Source organism: Oreochromis aureus, linkage group 7 (genome assembly GCF_013358895.1).
Source record: "Oreochromis aureus strain Israel breed Guangdong linkage group 7, ZZ_aureus, whole genome shotgun sequence".
Classification (NCBI taxonomy): domain Eukaryota; kingdom Metazoa; phylum Chordata; class Actinopteri; order Cichliformes; family Cichlidae; genus Oreochromis; species Oreochromis aureus.
In genome coordinates this window covers 58,062,079-58,075,902 of record NC_052948.1, presented here as the reverse complement: position 1 = coordinate 58,075,902, position 13,824 = coordinate 58,062,079, and the positions used below count along the sequence as shown (strand labels likewise).

Below are 13,824 nucleotides of genomic sequence, written 5' to 3'. Positions count from 1 at the left end.
TCACCTTTGCTGATCTGTTGAGGCTTTTGACACTTTCAATTTAAAGTCTTAGTTTTGAAACTTCTGGTTTTTTGTTTTTGTTTTTTGTTTTTAAATGGTGATCCAGTGCTCAGAGCAGAGAAAAATAAAGACAAAGCAGTCAAGCTAAATAACTTGATAGATTAATAGAGCTACAGTCCAAAACCTGCGAAAGAAGTGAACAGTAGTGGATGAAGTTGGAGAAACCGTTTCCATCATCAGTTTTTCCTAAGTTCATTATTAATTTCTGTTCGTTTTATAGCAGATATAATCTTGTACAACAAGAGATTATAGCAATATTACAAGCAATCTCATGGAAAGCACTCAACTGAAGTTCCAAAATGTTAATATACAAGCAACTATTGAAGGACGGGACATTGATTCAGTTTAAAGTCTGGGATACTTTTAATGGTGCAGATACAGCTCAAGTGAAACTGACGACTGGACTTGGCTCAAAATGCACATCACCAAAATATTTAGTCAAAATCCGATTCACCGGCTTTCTAACATTTGGGCATAGACTTGTTGCTTCTTGCTTATGAGGACAAGACTCAGACATGAATGGTCATTAGCTCTTGAAAATTAACCTCAACCCAAATGTTCAGCTATTCTTTCAGACAACCTGACAAAAGAAACTACAGAAGAGCTTTCACTTTATTTTAAATAAAGGAAATCATCCTTCTTGCACTGCAGAGCTGTAAGGGAGGAGACATTTGTGAGGAACAGATTTTAAACCAATGTGAAATGTCATGTTGTAATAGCCAAAAACTAATGACCCACCTCTGCCCTGTGAGTTTGGGTCATCTCTTCCATCCATGCCAGTCTGAAGCTGACCGATGGAAATTTGGCCAAGGGTCAGAAGACTGATGCTTTACATGACCCCAGTGAGGTCCACGGTAATGCCACCAGTAGTCATTCCACGCAGGATTCATCTGGGAGTTGTAGTAGCCACTAGGGTCGACATATCTTTGAGGATGACGCAGCCTTGATGGGTGTTCTGGTCCATCTGGCTTTGGAAATGCAAACTCCTGCAGGTGGCCTTCATCACGATGCTCGTGATCCTCACGATGCTGGTCAGGGTACGGCCTTGTATGAACTGGCAAATGCTCCGTTTGACGACCCAAATCATCTTTCTCAGGCCTGTGTCGACGTCCACCGTGATGTTCCTGGCCACCTGGGGGGCGTGGAGAACCACGTGAAAAGGGAACGTATAAGCTGAACTGGTAGCCCAGGTTTGAAGGATCATGGGCATGGTCTCTGCGGGGATTATTAAAACTGTTGTCAATAATAAGGCCGCTTGGTCCGTACCGAGGACGATAAGCACCATCACGAGTGTGAGCAAAAGGAATCCTCAGGCTTATGTTAAAGCTCCTGGGCTTGGCCACAAGATGGTTTCTGTGTGCTCGTGGCTGGAGCAGAGATGTTTCCATGGGTCTGTGGGTAGGAATATTAGAGCGTGGAAGATATGATGTTGGGGATTCGACTTGAACCTGATCACGCACGTTAGGGTAGATCATTGGATCTGTCGGCCTCAGAGCCCTCATGTACTGGAAAGGGCGAGGATTTCCATACACATCTTGTTCCCCTCTTCCACCCTGCCATGCTCTAGGCTGCACAGAACTTGTGGCTGAGAGAGAACATGGGTATGAATACAGATTATAAAGCTGGTAAAGCTTCAAACACATCTATATGTTCAGTTTGTCAGTTGTTTAGATAGAACTTCAGTGTTGAGTTTATTAAGCCAGTGTCAAAGACATTTGTATTCTTATACCCTTTTAACAGAAGGAGGCAAGTTTGCTTGATCCACTCACAGAAAGCATAAATTTATATATTTTTATACCATCTACAGTTACCCAGTTTGAATTTTCCTTTTCCAAATTTAACAGGGAAGAACTCCCCCTTTTTAAAGTGATTACTAGAGTAAAAAAGATAAAATGCCAGTGAAACAGCCAAGCTTATGATAACTGATTACATAAGTTGAGATTTTGGTATCTAAACTTCTGCAAGTTCACCTAATGCATCATACAGGTAACCTGTAGAGCAGGGGTGTCCAACTCCAGGCCTCGAAGGCCAGTGTCCTGTAGGTTTTAGATGCATCCTTGATCCAACACAGCTGATTTAAATGGCTAAATTACCTCCTCAACATGTCTTGAAGTTCTCCAGAGGCCTGGTAATTAACTAATCATTTGATTCAGGTGTGTTGACCCAGGGTGATATCCAAAACCTGCAGGACACCGGCCCTTGAGGCCTGGAGTTGGACACTGCTGCTGAAGAGTCCCCCCCCACAAATGAAACCCAGCTGTGATGTTAAAGCAGTGCAATCTCAGCATTACAGGAGCTCCAAGTGTGCAGCTGTCACATTAGCAATACTATAGAGCACAGAGCGGTAGTGCAATTAACAAATCAGTAGATTTACCACTCAGTGTGCTGCGATTCATTTAAATACCCTGCTTTAACCGAATTAAACTTGCCAATTTGAACATGAGGCATACCGACCCTAACCCAGTCTCGATAAGATACATTGGTAGACCCATTTAGTGACCAACAGCTTTATCATCTGAAGTGGGGAGAGAAAAAAACCCCCAAAAAAACAAAAACCCACCTGCACGAATTATATACTACATAATTTGTTCCAGTGTAAATACTATTATAAAACCTCTTTCAAATATTATCTAAAGAGATGCTGCAGATTCTGGGTGCAGGCATGACTTCACTGGACTCCTCAGGTAAGACAAAGTTGTCATTTCATAAAATCATTAGAGCAGGTTTCAACATGCTCACCTCTTGGAAAAGCCGAGGAATAGTTCACATCACTCAAAACATAAAGCAGTAAAAACCTGTCAAGCAGCACAAATACAGTCAAGATAAAACCAGACCAAAGGTTCACATTCAAGTACAGGAAGTGCATATCATGAAAATACATTTAAACATTGTACCTTGCAATTAACAACCGAGCAACCATGACTCCAGTAGCTGCACTCACTGTTCTCACAAACCCTCCAGCTGGACTGTGCATGCAAAGCACTCACACTTCCACAGGTCCACACACACCAGCTACTCCAACCAAACACCAGTGTACATCTGAGTTACGTGTTTAGGACATGCTGCTGTCTTTATAGGTCCTTCCTACGGGCAGGTGTTTCCAATCAGGCTTTTTAATGAGAAGTTGAACTGAGGTACCCAACAGGTCAACCCCCCACTTCTTTTATGTATACATGTTTATTTTGCTCTTCACTCAAACTTTTGGGGAAACACAAACTGTTACTCCAGGTAACCTGTTAATCCAATCAGAGATTACTAAATGGTTAAAAATCTGTCTAGATTCAAACTTTACACAGGAAAAGTGAAATAAAAACTGAAAAGTTAAACTTACTTTGTTTATTTATGATACACTGAATTTCATATATCCAATGACTTTATTTTTTTATTAATTAAAATCATAAAAAAAACAGAATCAACTGTGAGTACAGTAAATTTAAGACAAAAATAAAAAAAAAAAAGCTTCTGAATTAATATTGTTAAATAATACTGCTTTAAGTAACCATGCAACTGATCACACCTATGACCATACAAATTTGCATACACAGTATTCCAACAGTCTGTTTGGTACTCCAGTCACAACAAAGCAAGCTGGCTGCTGGAGCCATAAAGACTGAACCTCGACCTCAGCTGTGCAGTCACCGTTCCAGCTTAACAATGATGGATCTGCATAAGGTATTTATTTGTTTATTTTGACTTATTCATTTCCTCGGCAGTTTATTTCCTCCCAAGGGCAACAACAGCAGCAACAGTGACTTTTTGCTTGATGAACTGGTTTGAATTTAACAAGCACAGCATTGTCTGCTTATCAGTAGGTGAAACTAAAATCCAGTCCCCCATTATAATAATACTGAGAAACGTACTGGGACCCATCAGTGCCTTGCTGTAATTCCCTTCAGCAATCACATTTTCCTACATAAATCTGCAGTAAAAATGAAAGCAGTCAAGATACTATGAACCTAATTTCAGAATAAAGGAGTAATATATTAAAAACTTAAAATGAAAACACTCATTTTTTAAAATTTACCATTTACAATTTATAAGACACACAGTAATAATTATTAATGTGCTTTAATAAGCAGTCTTCAGACTTTTATTAAAGCACAGACTATGAGCACATCCGTTTTCATCAGCGACTGGATTGGATGGGATTTTGTGTATCCTGCTCAGGTTAGAGTCTTCCGCAGTGCAAATGCATATTTTAAACTAGAGAATGCATTTCCTGAAGAAACTGCAGTGTGAATGCTGATAGTTAAATGTTTTGAGCTGAAATGTAATAACTGCTGAATATCAAGTGAAAAAATGTCGAACGAACTGAAATACAGCAAAATCATTCACCTGAAAGCCAAAGTGCAAAGTGAACAAAGCTGGTTTAACAGCAGGGGTACCCTCCTGGGATAATAAGCTGGCCAACGAAGGAGATAGAAGCCACTGACATCAAAACAAGGAAGCTCCTGACCAGGCATGGAGGATTTCACCCCAAGTCCAGCACCCTGAGGCTGTATGCTAAGCGGAAGGAAGGAGGTCAGGGACTGGTGAGTGTCAGCACCACAGTCCAGGATGAGACAACAAACATCCACAAATACATCAGGAAGATGGCCCCAACCAACCATGTGCTCAGTGAATACCTCAGGCAGCAGAAACCCAAGAAAGAGGAGGAAGAGGAGTCAATTTGGAAGGATAGGCCCCTGCAAGAAACTAGAGAAGTACCAAGGACTCAGAGAAAAGCTCGAGAAGATGTGGAGGGTGAAGGTAACAGTGTTCCCAGTAGTAATCGGAGCACTAGGTGCAGTGACTCCCAAGCTAGGCGAGTGGCTCCAGCAGATCCCAGAAACAACATCCGAGATCTTTGACCAGAAGAGTGCAGTCCTAGGAACAGCAAAGATACTGCGCAGGACTCTTAAGCTCCCAGGCCTCTGGTAGAGGACCCATGCTTGAAGAATAGTCCGTCCGTAGGTGGCGATTTTTTTGGGGGGGGATGTCCTGTCTGGCCTTTTGTTCGACCTTTATTATTATTATTTCATTTTTATTTTTTTCCATCTTGAGTTATTACAATCAGAATGGACGGCACCGAGGGACAGGAAAGAGGAAGAAAGAGAGGCTGGGAAGACATTTAACATAAGGAGATGGGAAGAAAAATAGAGGGGAAGAGGAAATGAGAGAGAAAAGACACTGAAAATCTGCTTGATCGCCTGCTGAGAGAGAAAAAACAAGCAAAAAGCAGACAACATAGTAGGGAAACCACAGCAACAACCATAAGCATCAGTAATAGTAAGTAATAAATATTGAGTGTTACTGAGCAGCATACAGTACTAATAATACATTATATGTTTAGAGGCAGCAGCCAACCAAGATAGTATGTGTGTACCTGTGAGTACCTGTTTGTACACCTGTCTGAACACTTGCGTATACACCTGTGTGCACACGTGTGTGTGTGGGCGTGCTTATGTTCATAAGATTTCTCCATGTAAGTGTCTAATAGTGGGTATGGGGAGCCATAACTCTGCCTCCCGAGCTCTTCTTTGAGCCCTTGGTATTTGGTTCTTCCTGATGTTTTTGTCATTTGGAATTGCTACATCTATGACTACGGCCATCTTCTTCTGCTTGTCTACCACCATTTTGTCCGTCTGTATCTGACAGATAACAGAACAAATTTTTTAAAAATGTCTTTATTTTTTGTTACTAGCAGGATATCACAAAAACACATAACTTGTTTCCATTTCATTAACTGAATGCAGAGAAAATGCAAAAGATAACACAGTTTCACCAGCATAAAACAATATTTTTGCACAAACAAAGTGATACACAAAGCTCTATTACTCACTGATGTTTGCAGTGTAGTTAAATATTTTGAGGAAACTGGACAAGTAAAAGATAAAGAAGTGGTAAACCTAAAAAAAACAAAAACAAAACAAAACACTATCTACAGCAGCTGACCAGCAGCTTTTTAATGTCCTTCAAGATGCCTACAGCTACTCCTGAAGCCTACTTAAAGAAATTACAAGAAAGCTACCAAAGAAAGTTAAGGCTGTGTTAAAGAATAATAAGGGGGCTGTGCCAAGTCTTTACTTTCAAGCTTGTCAGAATGGCACAAACTCTGCCTTTGCCTTATGTGCTGCTGCATTTCTATGTATGTTTGAATATGTGTCAATAAATTGCTGCATCTAGTTCCTAAAAAAAAAAAAGGAAATAAAGAGACACACTTCTCTTTATTTTCCAGCAATAAAAAGAAGTTACTTTTGTAGTTCAATTTACTATCAAAATGTTTCCTTTTTTAAGCTTGTATTTTTGAATTTGTTCATGAAAACGTTTCGTTGGGAATAATTGATGTAATTACATTTCACTGAATTTCATTTTGCTCGTAATTACACAGGTGTGTAAATTCCAGCCTCGTCATCCTATGCTTTCGTCTTCCTGGAAAAAAGAAGAAGAAGAAGACGACGACAGGAAGTGTTCCTGTTGCTGTTGACGAGCACGGGCGTGAGTTAACGGAGTGCGGAGATTTCGAGGGTTCGTGTTATCTTTCTTTCTTTCTTTCTTATTATTATTGTTATTATTATTATTATTATTATTAGTTTTTATTTTTCCTTCTGCTGTCGGCTATGAAGCCAGAAAATCTCCGGTGAACATTACTGATGATGAACTAGCTTCTCCAGGCCATATAACGACAGTCCAGTGGTCAGCATCGGTGTGTTTCAAGTGCGGTGCTGAGTCAGTGTTTAAAACGCTACGATACGTCGCGTTTAAACTACGGTTCGACAGAAATGTAGATAATGTGTGTTGAGTGTACTAACGTTTTGTATGTAAGAGGTTTTTGCTCTCACCAGCGCGGTGAGCCATCTGATTCAGCAAGGAACAGAATGAATCAGGCCTGTCGTTTGGTATAACAGCCATTTCTTCCACCTGCGCTATCTCACTTCCTTCGAAAATACGACATTAATATTAAGGTTATCAATTATATCACGCTTGAGGTGCACATGTATTGGTGTGAAACCAATAGCACTGGTATAATAACAATGCGTTTCGTTGCTGCTGCTTTTCCAGGCTCCCTTCGTATGGCACGACTAGCCTCGCCATGGCGCTTACAGGCGCTGCGGCTATTAGTCCTATTTTTATGGGTGCGGGTCCTCAGTGTTTAAATAGTTCTATTTCTCTTTAAAATTAATCTCTGAAAACATAAAATATCTTGGTTTATAATTGTTTCATGGAAAGAAAAAAATAGCCAGCACCCTTTATTCACACAAATTAATGACTGATTTTCTGGTGTTTTTACAGTATTGCTACCGGTATTGGCTTTCCTCCCTTTAAGGCCCCTTTTCACTGAACTATAAGATTGCTGTTTCCTGTGCAAGTTAGCAGTATGTTTTTTCTTTTCTGAGTGGTCATCTGTTATTCTTCAGTAATTACTGACGTTTTATACTGAACAGTTTACTGCATTTTTGCAAGCTTAGCTTAGGATGGAACAAAACAGACTTGCATCATTTTTTTCAGTGGCTTAAATTAAGCATTAAATAATTTCAAGTTACAACTAGGGCTGCTGTTTCAAGCGGAAGAAATATTAATATAGCTGGGCTGCTAGACCCCAAAAGGACTGGTAAGTGCCATTACCTGATTAATCTGGTGAGTGTGTAAGATGAGTTTCGGCTCTTTATCATGAGATAGCTTATATGCTATGTAAGTATTATGAGAAGTTAGTTATGTTAAGTGCAATAGCTGATCTAGCAGTACAAGCTTGTCCTTAATTTCAAGTCACTAATAACTAATCCGTTATAATAATAATAATAATAATTATAATGATAATAATAATAATAATAATAATTTTAATGTACACTATTTTTGCCATGTATCACGGTGGTCTTGCAGGTTAGCTTTAACCTGATTTAGTGTCTCTTTGTTCATGCTGCTTAATGTTTTACATAGTTTATGTTTCATGTATACATGAGTAGAGATTGCCGCAAAGTCATGCCATGCATCTGATCTGATGGCTAACTTTGCCTTTAGTAGCTGACAGGATAATGTGTCCCTCAGAGCTGAGTACATTACATAGATAGATAGATAGATAGATAGATAGATAGATAGATATACATATGTATATATATAATATGGAGAGAAAGAGAGAGATAGGGATAGATATAGACCATCCCCTCTCCAAGGACTGGTAGAGCCCTGGCTGTGTGTTGTGGTGAACCTGACTATATCAAGGTATTTCTCAAACTCCCACACTATCTCAGCTTTCTTCCCATTAGCCAACCTTGGTAGCATGGGAACAGTTGATCAGGGTCTTTGCCCTTGGCTGCTGCTCAGCACACACTGTACCTGACACCTTACCAATTCTTGTATTCTATGGTGAATGACAGTCTGGTTTCACAGTGCCAGGCACTGTGCAAAAATATATAAAAAATAAAAAAAAATATATAAATACTCTCAAGTAAAGTAAAAAAAAGTTTTTGTTCACTTCTATGTAAAATAAGATGTCTGGCATCAGCAAGCTGTATAACTTAAACATGGCGTCAGACTAACTTAACAGTTCATCTGCATATTGTAATACAACATCTGGAGGCTTACAACAACTTCTGTACCAGCTAGAAAGTTCGGTTTTTGATCAGGTGGTTTAATGAATTCCCGCTAGCTTTTTCAAAGTAAATGCTTTAATTGTAATTAAAACAAAGCTTTCTCCAAAGGATGGCTGCTATTTTGGATGTTAGAAACATGTTTTCTTTCACGCTACCTGCACTCTTGGTAATGGCTCTGCCTCTTTGCTCTTCGTGGTTTGTTAATGGACTCCAGCTTCAAGGTAAACTCTGCCAGTGTCATCATCACTACTGCTGTTGTGTTATCAGTGTTTCTGTTTAAAACTGGGGGCTGTGTAGGCTTAATGTTGCCAAACGTTTTAGTCACACACTGCTCTTAGATACATTTGTATTGCAGGTCTGTTTTTAGTCGCAAATGTGGGTAAAACGCTCACTCTTACGTTCCCATGGTGACAACGGCACGCTACAGAGCCATGCCTTAAATGAAGCATCAACGCAAAGAATTTATGTTTAGAATCAAATGAATCGTTGCAGCCTTAATTCACACCAGTGGCCTGCTGGAGGTCATTTTATAGGCCATTTTATTTTATACTTGTTATAGTATAACATGGGCACTCAAACCTTCGAGATCGACATCTAGCTAAAACCTGGGATAAGGTTCCTATACGATTTAAGACAGATAACATACGATAACATAAGATAACATAAGACTTTATTGATCCCACGGCAGGGAAATTTCTGTGTATGTAAAAGAAAGGGTTTGCCTCCATTGATTTCAAACAGATTATGAACAGAATCTATACCTTCCTCAATACACATCAGCTCACCAGTTTAGAGTACCTTAAAAATAAATGGGAAACTGATTTGCCTATGCCCAAAGCTGTGAACATGATAGCTTTCTCTTCTCTGTTGACCAGAAGCCTTACTCTTTCTAGATGGAAGGACTCTTTGCCACCAACATTTCGCCATTATGTTAGAACGATTATGTGTCATATTCATCTAGAAAAGATCAGATACATCATTAGAGGATCTGTTGTATGTTAATAGCAACAGGCAGCTGTTGCTATTAACATACAACCACACTATTATTAGTGTATTTTAAATATACGACAAAATAACTATTTATTTTTATATATTACTGAGAAAATAAAATTGTCACAAAAAGTATGGAAAGTAATGTTTGGTTAATTATTTCTTTGTTATACCCACTGTTAATTTTGAGAGGAAATTTTGATTTAGATTAAGTCCTAATTTCTGTTCCAATTTCTTTGTTTTTGCCTACATTTAGTCCATTTTTACTGCTCCACAGTTTACAAAATGTCTTATTTGACATCAAATGCAAAATCTGTCTGTTTCTTCTTCTCATCTCTTTTCTTCTCCTCTTTTTCCTCCAGTTGTTGACATTTTGTCACATTTTCATGAGAAACAGGGAGCATGGGAGCTAGCTGATTGTCAGCACCTACTGCAATCACCAGTTGGTGTCCGCTCCAAGCATGCCATGTTGACTGATCTGAATAGGGCCGGTGCTATAGAGCAACTTCAAGCTGCCACATACTGAATGGCAATTGTCAGCTCACCCACTGTATTCAAGACAGCAAGTCAACTTGGCTGCTTGCACAAATCATTGGCCACTTTTAAATACTTGTAATGGATTAAATTTAAGTGAAGGCATCAGTTTTTTGGAAAATCTAAATACTAATGAGGGTAAATTTAGTCCTTCTTGGTGCTGGGACCAGCCAACTTCCCACCACCAGCTATATCCACCCTGTGTGTGTGTGTTTCTCATTTCTCATGGCTGATATTTTTTTCTTTCTTTTTTTAACCTTTTGATCAGTCAGGATATCTGTAACGATGGAAATGGATATAAGTGGAGTATCCAGGACACGTGTCTCCATTCTCCCTACAACTGACATCAAAGCCACATTGAAACCAGAAGCAGAGAGACCTCGCTGTTCCAGCACCCCATGTTCACCAATCAGAGGTACTGTTGCAGGATACCAGATTCTCCACATGGACTCAAACTATTTGGTGGGCTTCACCACTGGTGAGGAGCTGCTCAAACTGGCCCACAAGTGGTCAGAAGGTAATCCTGAGAAGGCCCGTGTATCAGATGCAGTGTCCAGCTCCATCAAGAGCACAGTCCCGAAGTCTGTGGACCTGGGCATCCACCGGTCTTCACGTATTTTCAAAGCCAAAGGCCGGTACTACCAACCATACGACATTCCTGCTACTAATGGACGAAGACGAAGGCGTATGCCCAGTTCGAGCGACACCTTCCTCAGATCTCTGGCCCACGGCGAGTCTGGGAGGGCTCTGCATGCTCCACTACCACTCTGTTTGCTTAAAAGTAAAGGTACCCAGTCCAAGTCTCTTGACTACCTTAATCTGGACAAAATAAGTATCAAAGAGTCATCAGACACTGAAGTGCTACAGTACCAACTGCAGCACCTCAACCTACGAGGGGAGCGTGTGTTTACCAGAAACAAGACATGAAAGCACAGTGAAACTTTTTTAGATGTATTTCATCCTCTGGGGTATTTAGGTGCTATTTCTAGACTTGTTTCTTTCTACTATGATTATAAACAGTTCTTTAAGGAGACAGTCTGATGATAATCTTGTTATATTATTAGTTGGGAGGTTTACCTTGTTCTGTATGCTTAACATTATGAGGTTGTTGAGGTTAAAAAAATTGAATTATATAAATTTAGCAATAACTGATGGACCTATTTATTGACAGTTTTTATTGGCATTGTTGTGTGTTTGTAATGGTTGGATACACACTATTATACCAGCTTATAGCTGAGAAAGCACATATCACATACTGTATCAGCTTTAAAATGCACCGTTGACATCAGTACAATAGTTTTACTGTGACTGTTCTTGTTTGTTTGACATTATGGAACTGCATTTGGAGTTTTCAAATTAACAATATAATGTTATTGTATGTTGCACATTTATTTACATATTTATTTATTGATGTAGTACTGTTGGTTTAGATGTTAATATGATTTCCACGCTCTAATTTACAGTAATGTAAGTAAATCAATTAAAAACAAAAAAAACATGCCACTTGAAGTCTGTCGTAATATAAAATATGCCATGTGCTTTTAAGAGGTATTTGATTTTTTTTCTGTCCATAATGATGCACAAATATAATAATTGTCAGTACTTAGACTACCATTTAAAACTTTGGACACACCTTCTGATTTAATGGTTTTCTTTATTTTTAATACTTTTTACATTGTAGGACAAGTTGTGTTGTGCAGAAGTCAGGTTGGTACACTGCTGACACTGCTGTTTGACAACTGTTACAATTCATATTATGGCAAGAACCAATCAGCTAAGTAAAGAGAAACAACAGTCCATCATTACTTTAACAACTGAAAATAAGTCAGACGAAAAATTGCTAAAACTTTGAATGTGTCCCCAAGTGCAGTCGCAAAAACCATTAAGCGCTACGGTAAAACTGGCTCACATGAGGACCGCCCCAGGAAGTGACCTTTGCTGCTGAGTCATCCGAGTCACCAACCTCTGAAATGGCAAGTTAACAGCACCTCAGATTAGAGCCCAGATAAATGCCACACAGAGTCCCAGTAGCAGACACATCTATGTTCAAATTAGGCTTTTATGGTCAAATAGCTAAGAAACCAATACTAAGGAAAAGTAACAAGCAGAAGAGATTTGTTTGGGCCAAGAAACACAAGAAATAGACATTAGACCCGGGGAAATCTGTGCTTTGGTCTGATGAGTCCAAATTTGAGATCTTTGGTTCCACCTGCCGTGTCTTTGTGTGATGCAGAAAAGGCGAATGGATGTTCTCTACATACATGGTTCCCACTCTGAAGCATAGAGGAGGAGGTTTGATGGTGTGGGGTTGCTTTGCTGGTGACATTGTTGGGGATTTATTCAAAATTGATGGCAGACTGAACCAGCATGGCTACCACAGCATCCTGCAGCAACACGCCATCTCATCCGTTTTGTGTTTAGTTGAACAATCATTTATTTTTCAACAGTACAATGACTCCAAACACACCTCCAGGTTGTACAAGGGCTATTTGACCAAGAAGGAGAGTGATGGAGTGCCAGATGGCCTGGCCTCCACAGTCACCTGACCTAAACCCAAGATCATTTGGGATAAGAGTGAAGGCAAAGGGCCAACGAGTGCTCAGCATCTCCTCAAGACTGCTGGAAAACCATCTCAGGTGACTACCTCATGAAGCTCATCGAGAGAATGCCAAGCGTGTGCAAAGCAGTAATCAAAGCAAAAGGTGGCTATTTTGAAGAATCTAAAATATAAAACATGTTTTGAGTCATTTCACACATTTTTGTTTACTACATAATTCTACATGTGCTCATTCACAGTTATGATGCCCTCAGTGAGAATCTACAATGTAAATGTTCATGAAAATAAAGAAAAACCACTGAATGAGAAGGTGTGTCCAAACTTTTGACTGGTAGTGTATGTACTTTCACTTTTGATTGAATCCAATAACTGATGAATGGTGGTAAATATAAATGACAGAGAAAAGACATGTAAAACATCTCCAGTCAGAGACTAACTAAGGATGCTTCAATTATTTGGTCATCTCCTTAGACCGCTGGTAACAAGAATGCTTCCAAACAGTCTCTTACTAATGTGACTATGGAAGGCATGGGGATGCAGAGTTTGCCATGCTTCTGAGAATCAATTTGGAGCCACACTGGACAGAATGAAGGATTATCATGTAGTTTGATTAAATTCAACCAAACGACCATGTGTCTTCCACTACAGATAGAGTGTGAGAGAGTGTCACTTCACTTCTTGTAAATCTTTATTGTTTATTGTAGCAAATCAGTGCATCATTTGTTTTCTACATTGTTCATGACGGCAGTATGTAGAGATGTGAGATGTGTTTTTAAGTGTGTAGATTTCCCTTACAGCTTGTAATGGTTGAGTTTTCGGTCCCTCTGTTGCAGAACACTTTTTTTCTGTACATATTGCACTGTTGGATATGTGCTACAGACTGTCTCTGGAATTCTCTGCTTCTTTCACCACCACGGCACTAATTATGTGTTCCTATAGAAAACACTACAACAACAGTATTGTATATATAAGTAAGCCATTAAACACTTACAGATCTGTACACCCCTTGAGTATGCACCGTTGGACATGCTTCTTTGAAAGAATTGAAATTGTGAATTCTTGTCTCAGAACTTGTGTTTTTTGTTACACTTATCAGTGTAAAATGTATTAATT

General features: G+C 39.4%; 2 protein-coding genes across 3 annotated transcripts; one reads left to right on the top strand and one right to left on the bottom strand.

Moving 5' to 3' along the window:
- Window positions 1-399: 399 nt before the first annotated feature.
- On the bottom strand, window positions 400-3,113 carry LOC116315840. The gene is made up of 4 exons (XM_031734266.2): window positions 2,955-3,113; window positions 2,800-2,855; window positions 799-1,645; window positions 400-713 (listed from the first exon to the last, which is right to left on the bottom strand). The coding sequence occupies exons 1-3, from the start codon at window positions 3,032-3,034 to the stop codon at window positions 819-821; spliced, it is 963 nt and encodes a 320-aa protein (XP_031590126.2). The 5' UTR covers window positions 3,035-3,113; the 3' UTR covers window positions 400-713; window positions 799-818.
- Window positions 3,114-6,391: 3,278 nt separating this feature from the next.
- macir (macrophage immunometabolism regulator) lies at window positions 6,392-11,873 on the top strand. Of its 2 annotated transcripts, none has more exons than XM_031734254.2 (2): window positions 6,392-6,567; window positions 10,427-11,873. In XM_031734254.2, exon 2 carries the CDS (start codon window positions 10,440-10,442, stop codon window positions 11,079-11,081), a length of 642 nt encoding a protein of 213 aa, XP_031590114.1. In that variant the 5' UTR covers window positions 6,392-6,567; window positions 10,427-10,439; the 3' UTR covers window positions 11,082-11,873. The 2 variants fall into 2 exon arrangements, with proteins under 2 accessions (XP_031590114.1, XP_031590113.1); XM_031734253.2 differs by having other exon boundaries at window positions 6,398-6,567; window positions 10,423-11,872.
- Window positions 11,874-13,824: the final 1,951 nt, after the last annotated feature.

Excerpts from the sequence above, each read along its gene's own strand:
- LOC116315840 (XM_031734266.2), bottom strand. The coding sequence starts at position 3,034 with ATGCACAGTCCAGCTGGAGGGTTTGTGAGAACAGTGAGTGCAGCTACT. Across the intron at positions 2,856-2,954 it reads GCTCGGTTGTTAATTGCAAG|GTTTTTACTGCTTTATGTTT; the intron begins GTACAATGTTTA and ends GCTGCTTGACAG. Across the intron at positions 1,646-2,799 it reads TTCCTCGGCTTTTCCAAGAG|CCACAAGTTCTGTGCAGCCT; the intron begins GTGAGCATGTTG and ends GTTCTCTCTCAG.
- macir (XM_031734254.2), top strand. The coding sequence starts at position 10,440 with ATGGAAATGGATATAAGTGGAGTATCCAGGACACGTGTCTCCATTCTC.